The 10,825-nt window shown below is 34.9% G+C and overlaps 1 protein-coding gene across 1 annotated transcript in view; it reads left to right on the forward strand.

The window, feature by feature from the left end:
* The window catches only part of LOC121428509 (argininosuccinate synthase-like), a 43,113-nt gene extending 38,087 nt beyond the window's left edge, over nucleotides 1-5,026 (forward strand). Inside the window, exons 12-14 of the mRNA XM_041625168.1 lie at nucleotides 2,042-2,198; nucleotides 3,671-3,736; nucleotides 4,901-5,026. Coding sequence (XP_041481102.1) covers nucleotides 2,042-2,198; nucleotides 3,671-3,736; nucleotides 4,901-4,958 — 281 coding nt within the window. The 3' untranslated portion in view covers nucleotides 4,959-5,026. The remainder of the gene's footprint in view (nucleotides 1-2,041; nucleotides 2,199-3,670; nucleotides 3,737-4,900) is intronic.
* The last annotated feature ends 5,799 nt before the right edge of the window (nucleotides 5,027-10,825 follow it).

Raw genomic sequence — 10,825 nt, forward strand, 5'->3', positions numbered from 1 at the left:
TCCTATATTTCCTTGTATTGACCGAAAAATGGGACATCCAGTATTATGATTATTATTCATACAGAGAATTTTAGCAAATAATTTTTAACTTACCCTCCCGCCCTGAGACTCTGACTCTGCTGTATGATGGGGGGACCTAAAGCTACGCACTTTGTTTTCAAACAATTAAAACTGACCCAATTTTAATATTTTAATAATTAACAAATTATATTTCACTAATTTGTGGCAAACATTCTAAAGATCATTAACCAAGTAGAAAATATCACAAAACTCACTAATACGAAAATCCTGTCGTGTTTTTCGAACACCTCTTGATTTCGCCGCCCGATGTAGAAGGGGTCCTAAAGCTACGCACTCGATTTATCATGCAAAAAAATAGTATTTCCTGTGCCTCAATTTCTAAAATATATTCAAATTATTATAGGATAAAATGAAATTAAAGCGAATATAACTCCAAACTTCCTAACAGTTGTTGGTTTTCTCTGCATTTAGAGATTTACTGCAGCCTCTGTAGAAAAAATTTAATAGGAATTGTTCATCACTCTGCAGTCACAGTTCCACACACAGAGTGCGCATTTGCCATTGAAAACTGCATGCGCGCGCGATGAGTGGTGCGTAGCTTTAGGACCCCCTACCATACAAACTTCGGGGATTCCCCTTCTAGTCGTCCAATATTTTCAATATTGTGTCACCTCGGAAAAAAATATTAGGCGAGTTCAACAAACTTTTTAAGTGGGTCGAGTGCATCAACAAAATAACACTTGTATTTGGGCTCTAAAATTGTCTGTATGAATAATAATCCTGAATATCATGTGTGAGTGTCAGGTCACATGATCAAGGTCAAAGGTCACTAAGGGTCAACAAACTTTAGCCATGTTAGGGGTATTTGAGGAATTTGTCATAATTTTAAAATTTTATGGATCTAGTTCATGAAACTTGGACATAAGAGCAATCAAGTATCCTTGAACACCCTGTGCGAGTTTCAGGTCATATGACAAAGGTCAAAGGGCATTTAGGGTCAACAAACTTTGGTAATGTTGGGGGTATTTGTGGTATTGTCATAACTTTAAAAGTTTATGGATCTAGTTCATGAAACTTGGACATAAGAGCAGCAATGTATCCCTGAATACCCTTTGAGCATGTCAGGAACATGGCCAAGATCAAAGGTCATTTAAATGTTAATGACCTCTGGCCGTGTTGGGAGTACCGGTATGTGTTGAATTGGCATCAGTTTATGGATCTAGCTCATGAAACATCGACATAAGGGTAATCAAGTATGAATGATTGTTTTGCACATCTTAGGTCACATGATCATGGTCAAAAGTCATTTTGGGTGAATGGACATATTTTATTATCATATGTAGTGTTTTCTTCTATGAATAATTATTCATTAGCTGTTTTCAGAGGCAGCACTGCTGCTATATCGAATTGCGTAATGCAGGCGAGATTGCCAGAGGTGTACCACTCGTTATTGATATTTATTTAAAACGGTTTATTACAACAAGGGTATCTATAGCGGCTGAAAAGTCAAATTGCATTACCCTTTACAAACATTTACATGAAATACATTCAACATCAAATAAAAAACTTCAATTTACACAAATTCTACATCATATGAAACATTAAAACACATATGAAGGTTGATCATCATGTTGGGGACGGATGTATTAAATTTATGACATGAATCCCCATCATGAAAAACCAACATTGAAAATACATACGGCCATATAACATAAAAACAATGAGTGCTGACTAACCAGAAATTAGTATGGGAGAGAAGGGAATAAGGAAAAGAAAAAAGAGATGAAGAGAGAGAGTGTGTGTGTGTGTGTGTCACACGCACTTGTTGCCAAGATTATGAAAAATATGGCATAAATTAGGAAAATGCTTGGTTGTGGAGCTGTTTTGTTTATTTTCTCAATTCCCTCTCCCCCTTTACTGACTGGAAAGTGCCATTCCTGAATTCATAACATTTGCATTCCACATCTTCAAGCTGAGCAGCGATGATTGTGTTGTTTGTTTTATTTTGTTTGATACCTAGGCTTCTGGTACAGCCCAGAATGTGAATTCACCCGAGACTGCATAGCTCGCAGCCAGGAGTGTGTGGAAGGCAAGGTGACAGTGACTGTTTACAGAGGCCATGTCTACATCAACGCCAGAGAGTCAGCTCGGAGTCTCTACAATGAGGAACTTGTCAGGTATGATTGCTGATGTGGTTTACGGTACACCATGTGAGGAGTGTTATAGAAACAGTGGATAGAAGAAGAGAAAAAGTGGATAGGTGAGAAAGTGGAGATTTGAGAGAAGAGTATTCTTTCTTGAAAGTAGTCCTGAAAAGGACTGTAAACCAGAAGGAATGTTGAGTGAGAACAGCTTGAGTAGTAGAGCTGATGAGGAGATGCTGGCTTGAGTCGGCGAGTAGAGATGATGAGTTGTAGAGAGACTCTACGTTTCAGACAGGTTGACTGTCCGTCTTCAGGGGTCAGGTATGATTCAAATTCATGTGGATCAAGGGCATTAAAAGGGGGTTCACGGGTATTCCACAAAGACTTTGCCAAGGAGAGCAATAGCTTGTTTGCAAGAGTGATGATTATCTGGTGACAAGGTTAAAGTACCAAGTCCTTTGGTAAACCATGTATCCTCATTAGCTGGTGCCACTGAGAGGTCCTCTGGTAGCCCACCTGAACACAACCAAACTGCAAGGAGTCATGGGGGGAATACGCAGGCATTACTCAGATTATATTCGGTACAAAAATAATCTATGCAAGTGACATCATTACCATTCAAATTTTGCGCTGTGATAAGTCTGAAGAGCAATCACACATAGACCCCAGATGAAGCCTTAAGGTTTTTTTTTCATAATTGGCATTGGTATATCTCGAGTAGTGTGTGGGAAGGATTAGATGATATTCTCACCAACTAGCCGGGTCAGCAAGAAATAAAATAAGTTTTCCCCTCAACATGGTTGTTGGCTTTAACATATGAGACCTGTAAAGACTGTAACTTGGGATTGTTGAGAAGTAAATGACCATCCTGAGTTCGGTCTTCTGTCTTTTATCAAACAGATTTGGCATCATGATAATTTCTTATTGAAGTTCTGCTCAAACTTCTCAGACTGTCTTTCACATCTTTAGTTAATATGCATCTTCTCACAGTTGTTTTTTCAAAAATTATCTTACATTACCACTATTACCTTGAGGATACCATGATATTTATAATTCATATTGTAATTTCTGTAAATTTCTTGATTGTTTTGTTATATTCCTTATTTGTTAATTTCATTGTTGTTTTTTAATTGTAAATCATCTATCAATTCAGCTTTTAAGCTGCGATCACATGTTTTTAATAAATCTTGAAAAAAAAATGAAAAAAATTATGTGTAAGAAAATTAGCCTATTGCAAATTTTGTACGATTCAATATCGTCATGGTTCTGGACTTGCGTTCCCTATAATACAAGCAATCATTCATGCTCTCGTAGTAATCAGGTTTAAAAAAATCACCACATCACATAGAAGAGGTGGGTCGTTTTTCTATATCAAAGAAAAAAAAGGAGAGAACAAAAACAGTTCCAAATGAAAAGTAGGTGGAGTTGCTCTCTGAATCATTTTGAGTGATGTCTCTGTGACATCTTTGTTTTAACTTATACTTGATCATCTCTTCACTTGACAGTATGGATGTAAAAGGAGACTATGAGCCGGTGGATGCTCTAGGATTCATCAAGGTCAATGCAGTCAGGTAAGGCAGAGATCCATTCTATTAAGATTTTTCTAGACCCCCCCCCCCCCGGGGGTGTTTCATGAAGATTGTCAGCACTGACTAAATTTTCAGCTTTGACAGTTACCATAGTAACATTCAGAGACCAGTGTTTTCAGCCAATCAGGACTAAGGATTTCACTGAAGTGGTCAGGGGCCCGTTGCAGAAAGAGTTGCAATCAATCGCAACTCTAAAAACCATGCGCAACTTGATATTCAACCAATCAACAGCACGCATTTGGGACTTGCAATTTATTTTTTTACTTACGTTTAAACGCAACTCTTTCTGCAACGGGTCCCTGGGGCTGACAACTTTCATGAAATATCCGCAAGTTTTGCATCAAAGTATGAGATTAGAAAACCCTGTTTCCTTTCTCTTGTCTTAACTGTGTTCTTTTCCAAGTCGGCTCTGTATCACAGAGTTGTGCACCAAATAAAAGTGGCTTTGCAAATGCTATCGCAATCATCTTGCGTAAATTTGTGAAAATCTCTCACTTAAGTTCTGCCTGCATGAAAACTAAGTATAGAAAAATATCATTCTACTTATTTTAAGATATATCTATGTCCTGTATAAACACAAAAGTGCAATAAGCCAGTTCACGGTTAGCTTATGATCAACTTTTCTCAAATGACCTTTTTGATTTTTCATTAGGATAAGCACTATCATTTTCAAATGTAGATGTTGCGTAAGCTTTACTGGTAAGAGTGTATTCAAATTCTAAGAACAAAAGGCATTGTATAGACCAGGTGACTAGAATAGTGCATCAGGGATAAAGTTTGGAAAGTTGGAAAGGAAAGTTTTGAATCTGTCTGCCTTTGGCACATTTCACTATTGTTTAGGCTACTGTCGAATACCAGTGATTATGAAGGCTATATTTATTACTCTTCAGCTTGGATGTGATAAAATGAATATTTTGAAAGGAATACATGAATAATCATCAAATCACAAATGCCTATGTCAGTGAATTTGAAAGCCTGCTTCATGGTTTATCTCAAATGACCTTTTTCTGCTCAATGCGCAGTTTACAACCGTGAACAGGCTTATTCAAATGGAGGAAAATCCTCATGTAGAATTGCACAAAATTATGTTTAACATGCATTGAATTAGTCTTTTCAATTAATATTTTATGATTGTTTCCCCTGCAGGCTGAAGGAGTACAGACGACTCCGCGGAGTAACCTTCTCCGGGGAATCAGCAAAGTAATGGACAGAAATATTAATTAACTAAAACACACTGTGCAGGACCCCATCTAACAAAGAGTTATGATTGATCCGATAAACCGCTACTATATGGAAATCCATCAGTGGCGTAAATATTTGTTCAGGAAATGTCCTTGTAAACAAAGAGAAGCAAACTGAATATTAAAAAAAAACATGAATGTTTGATTGTACACCATATCTAGAAAATGTTTGGAACAAACATGCATTTTAGATGTTGAAATTGCTGGCTTTCCATAGTTGTGGTCGATTGGATCAATCGCAACTCTTTGTGAGACTAGGCCCTGATATGTAATGGCTTTTAGACAATCTAGATGCAAAACGAGGTTTAAATGGTTAAGGGATGGATGTTTAAATGCAGAAAAGACAGGTGTATAAAATATAATTTTTTTCACTTATTTTCTTGGTGGGGGTGGGAGATCATCATTAAGTGTTCCCTTTCAGTACTTTACTATTGTTTTGTTTTCTGTCAATACCTTTCATTTATTTGCTTATATGAAAGAATAAGATTTTTAAGAAACATTTTTCTCTTTTGTTTTTACTCATTATCTTGGCAATCTTTTAGAGTGATGCAATATTATGTAATGGAGTACAGTTATCTGTTACTATAACTTCCGGGAACTTTGCCTGAAATTTATTGAATTTTAATACTCTTTGATAACAATCTGATAATTCCATTGCAGTATTGCTTTTATATTCGTTTTGTAATGTTTACTTAAGACTCCTGAAGTATAGAAAAACTAGGAAATAAAACCCCACAAACCATTTTTTTTCTTGAGTGAATATATATTTTTTTTATTCTCCTCCATAACTTCATAGAAATACATAATTGTATGTAAACTGAAATATTATTTTTGAAGGTCTTAAAACTCTTAAATTCCATTTCCCATTTTTGTCTCACCTGCGAAGCAAAGTGAGACTATAGGCGCCGCTTTTCCGACGGCGGCGGCGGCGGCGGCGTCAACATCAAATCTTAACCTGAGGTTAAGTTTTTGAAATGATGTCATAACTTAGAAAGTATATGGACCTAGTTAATAAAACTTGGCCATAAGGTTAATCAAGTATTACTGAATATCCTATCAGAGTTTCATGTCACATGACCAAGGTCAAAGGTCATTTAGGGTCAATGAACTTAGACCATGTTGGAGGAATCAACATCGAAATCTTAACCTGAGGTTAAGTTTTTGAAATGTCATCATAACTTAGAAAATATATGGACCTAGTTCATGAAACTTGGACATAAGGTTAATCAAGTATCACTGAACATCCTGCATGAGTTTCACGTCACATGACCAAGGTCAAAGGTCATTTAGGGTCAATGAACTTTGGCCGAATTGGGGATATCTGTTGAATTCCCATCATAACTTTGAAAGTTTATGGATCTGATTCATGAAACTTGGACATAATAGTAATCAAGCATCACTAAAAATTTTGTGCAAGTTTCAGGTCTCATGATTAAGGTCAAAGGTCATTTGGGGTCAATGAACTTTGGCCGAATCGGGGGTATCTGTTGAATTACCATCATAACTTTGAAAGTTTATTGGTCTAGTTCATTAAACTTGGACATTAGAGTAATCAAGTATCACTGAACATCCTGTGCGCGTTTCAGGTCACATGATCAAGGTCAAAGGTCAATGAACTTTGGCCGAATTGGGTGTATCTGTTGAATTACCATCATAACTTTGAAAGTTTATGGATCTGATTCATGAAACTTGTACATAAGAGTAATCAAGTATCACTGAACATCCTGTTCGAGTTTCAGGTCACATGATCAAGGTCAAAGGTCATGTAAGGTCAATGAACTTTGGCCATGTTGGGTTTTTTTGTTGAATAACCATCATATCTCTGTAAGTTTATTGGTCTAGTTCATAAAAAAGGGAAATAAGAGTAACCATGTATCACTGAACATCTTGTGCGAGTTAGAGTAGTATTCAAAGTGAGCACTGCTGCTATATTGAACCGCGTGATGCAGGTGAGACGGCCAGAGGCATTCCACTTGTTTTTTTGTTTGTTCTTGTATTGCACAATTGTATACATTTTAGAAATAATATGTGTTTCTTGCCACAGACCAAAGCACAATTATGCTCAGTATTCATAAGACATCAATGTGACACAGGTATTATAATCATTTACCATTAAAGATGTTTTGAAAAATATATTCTGTATTGATAGTGTACTCACAATTGATCAAAATATTTCTTTTCCAAGATGATAATATTTTTGGTTGTCTCAGGATAAATCCACTTTCATCTTTTACTCTGTTAAAAAGACCCTGATTTTACAGAAAAAAGATTTTGTAGAAAGCAATAACAGAGTCATTCTGTAAATTCATAAAACAGGAATTTTTCTGCAATTTAAAAAGGGGAAAAGGGTGTTTGATTAAAGGAAATTTGTAAGGTTCCATACACCAAATACCAATTTCCTATAAGATTACGCAATTTGGTAAGATTACAGGTGTTCTCGAGACTGCTGCAGGAACTTCTTTTAATTTCAGGATAAATTTTCCAACAGTGTATTAGCTCCAGTATATTGTTCTTTTTCTATAGACTTGGAATCACCATGATGTGCGTTGTATCCATAGTCGTAATAAAGTGTGATTAATCCATTATCATTTCAACATTTCTGACAGAAATGGTTAATTTACATTCCACCTTGCATCCAGTATCTAAATCAATCCTGTGAAAATGTATTTATTGCTTGTTATGTATTTAATGTATTTCTGAACCTATCCCATACATGGGCGATTCCATGCTAGAAAAATCAGCTATATTCGCAATATTTTTCAACCTATTGTCCAAAAAAACAAAGAACTTCAATTTTTTTTGTGGTAATAATAGAGTACTACTGGATAGACATATGAAAAATTGGCAACCAACAAAAATATGCTGTCCATGGGGGAATTATAGGTGAAAATGTTGCGCATCGTACGGGACATTTCTGAGTCCTGTACGACACACATTTTTGCCCTTAATTTAGCCATAATCAAATATTTTTTGTTGAAAATCAATTTTTCACATGACTACCCACTATAACTTTATGATTGACCAAAAATAATTTTTATCGCTCAAGCAATCGGCTAAGAGACTAGAAATTGTTGACAAAATGTCCCGTACGACACGTATGGAATCGCCCACATGCAGCTTCCACTACTCACCCTCTTTCCATTGCAATATGAGACTGAGACACTAATTTCTTCTACCACTCTCCATTTGTTTATAAGATTGTATGTAACCTTACAAACTGCTTTACGAGAATGAGACCACCCTGTGAAATATTCTCATTAGAATGCAATATAATGTCATGAACTCTGACACTAAACATTGTTCTCATTAATAGGGACCCCAGTTTTCTGTTTTTCAAGAAAGCAAATTCTGTGTGCTCTGGTGTTGTAAACATTACTTTCCATGCTCTTCATAGGGTAGAGCAATTTGTAATTTGATGAAATCTGAGAAATGCTAAGTTTTCTGTGCAGATTAAGCTTTGCAAAAATAAACCAATCTGTATGATTGGCAATGTTTGATTGGCAAATCTGTCACTTATGCACACTTTTGATTCATTTAATTCTCTTTTGTTTTTCTGGGTTTTGTGATTCTCAAAATTTTGGGCTTGGAAAATATGTGTTTTCTTTGAAAATTCCATGAATTCTGTATTCTTTCTGTATTCTCTGATTTTTATTCTGTTATGTACAGAAAACTGGGGACTTTATTCTATTTATTATTGATTTATTTATTCATGTTGATGTGGATGACACCATTACAGAGTAAAAACTCATTGATTTTGAACTGGACTAAGAAACCATTAATAGCAAAGGTATTGTGTTTTATGACGTTAAACTTGCAGTGTGATGTTTGAAGCAGTTTTTCCATTGTAAAGATGTTTTGGTGGAGATTACTTGACGCACTTTAATTTTCAGATTTACATTTAATCATGAATACAAAGTGGAAACATTGTTTGTTGGTATCTGGTATTGATATGGTAATAGAAAACGTCATCAAATGTGTATAGCGCATAGTAATTCTAAGAGAAAAGTATTTTGATGTCATTGAACTTAAAAGATAAGAAGTGACATTTTCAATTGATCATGCATGATCAATTTCAAAGATTTGTAATTAAATGTGTTTGAAGTGGCAAGTCAAATGAATGCAGTCATTGTTTTCTGTGCAGTGTTGTCCTGATTGAATTTGAAAAGAAATTAGTAAAGTCGCATTGTTTTAATTTAGTATTAAAGAAAGAAAGAAGGGGGTGCAGATGAGGGGTATAAAGAGAGAGAGAGAGAGGGGGGGGGGGAGATTTTGATAGGGATGTCCATGTGAACAGAGGATTTTTTAATTTAAAAACAATAATGGAATAACGTGGGTCATATGAAGAGTTTTGTTCCAAAAGGAGCTAGATCCACTTTTGGTATTTTTCTGTAAATCAAGGTTTTTTAATTCACCACTTTCCCTTAGCCACTGCTGTTCTACTTTGATATATATGATAGTGCTAGCATCTTAGATTAATTAAATAACGATTTCAAAAATCGAGCATTATCAATTTCTAAACAACTTTTGAAATTTCATTTTTCATGGATTTAGCTCCTTTTGGAACAAAACTTAGTAAAATGTAAATTTTAGCCAATTTAAACATGTTTGATATTGGAAACTGAACATGAAAAACGTAAGTATGGCTAGCAGAGTAGATTCCACATCTTTTCTGATGTTTATCCACTGAAAATTACCAAAAAAAAGGATATTTTGTCATCTTTTTCTAAGGACGGTAATTTTTCGATATCTTATTCCAAAAGGAGCTAATTCAAAAAAGTATTTATAAAATTGAAAAACTATGTTATTTTCACCAAAAATTGCACTGATGGTGCGAATGTGTATCCATAACATGTATCTAAAAAAAATGAATGCATAACTTAATGTAAAATAGGAAAGATAACCAATTTTAGATAACCGTATAGTGGATTTAGCTCATTTTGGAACAAAACTGTTTTGGATTTAGCTCCTTTTGGAACAAAACTCAAATTTGTGATCAATTTTTACCAACCTTTCCATTTTTTTTCAAATGCGATATGATTCTCACGTCTAAGATACATATATTTCTATCAAAAAATCAATTTTGGCGCAAAGTAGATTTAGCCCCTTTTGGAATCAAGCTCTTCATATGTCTTGTTTTTTACACTCATTATTTTTCCTTCTTTTCCATTCTTTTTTTTTTCTTATTACTCGAAAATTTTTAAAGTAAAACCTGTCCCTGTCTCCAACAGAATATATACAGTGCGTCCCAGAATAAACGAAACCGAGATTTAGCGATCATTTATCATAACTTAATCATAAATAGAATAGACAAATGACCTACCAATTTAAATCTTAGAATCTCCCCTTTCATCTGATATTACTTAGCTTATTTCATATTCACGCATCAGTGAGCAAAAACAATTTGAAGAAAGGATACCAAAAACTCATTTGGCGGGGGTTATCTGGGTTTCAAAAAGAAAACCACATTTCTGAAAAGTTCAATATCTGCTCTTTAATTTGGTACCAAAATTACAAAAAATGGTCAAGAAATAAAAAAGTCCTGTTCATTTGAAATAAGGCTTGTATTTACATAATTTCATGAGATAAACGTGTTTTCACCGGTTTTCCACAGAAGCTTTCGCATGGTGAACAAAAGATTTAATGCATGGCTGATCGTCAACAAAACAGAGTGTCGAGAGAGTTTGAAAGCCATCCTGGAGAAACTCTTCATTTTATGAAATTATTGAAATTCAAGCCTTATTTCAAATGACCAGAACTTTGTTATTTCGTGATCATTTTCTGTAATTTAGGTATCAAATTAAAGAGGAGATATTGAACTTTTCAAAAATGT

Source organism: Lytechinus variegatus, chromosome 15, assembly GCF_018143015.1.
Source record: "Lytechinus variegatus isolate NC3 chromosome 15, Lvar_3.0, whole genome shotgun sequence".
Lineage (NCBI taxonomy): Eukaryota > Metazoa > Echinodermata > Echinoidea > Temnopleuroida > Toxopneustidae > Lytechinus > Lytechinus variegatus.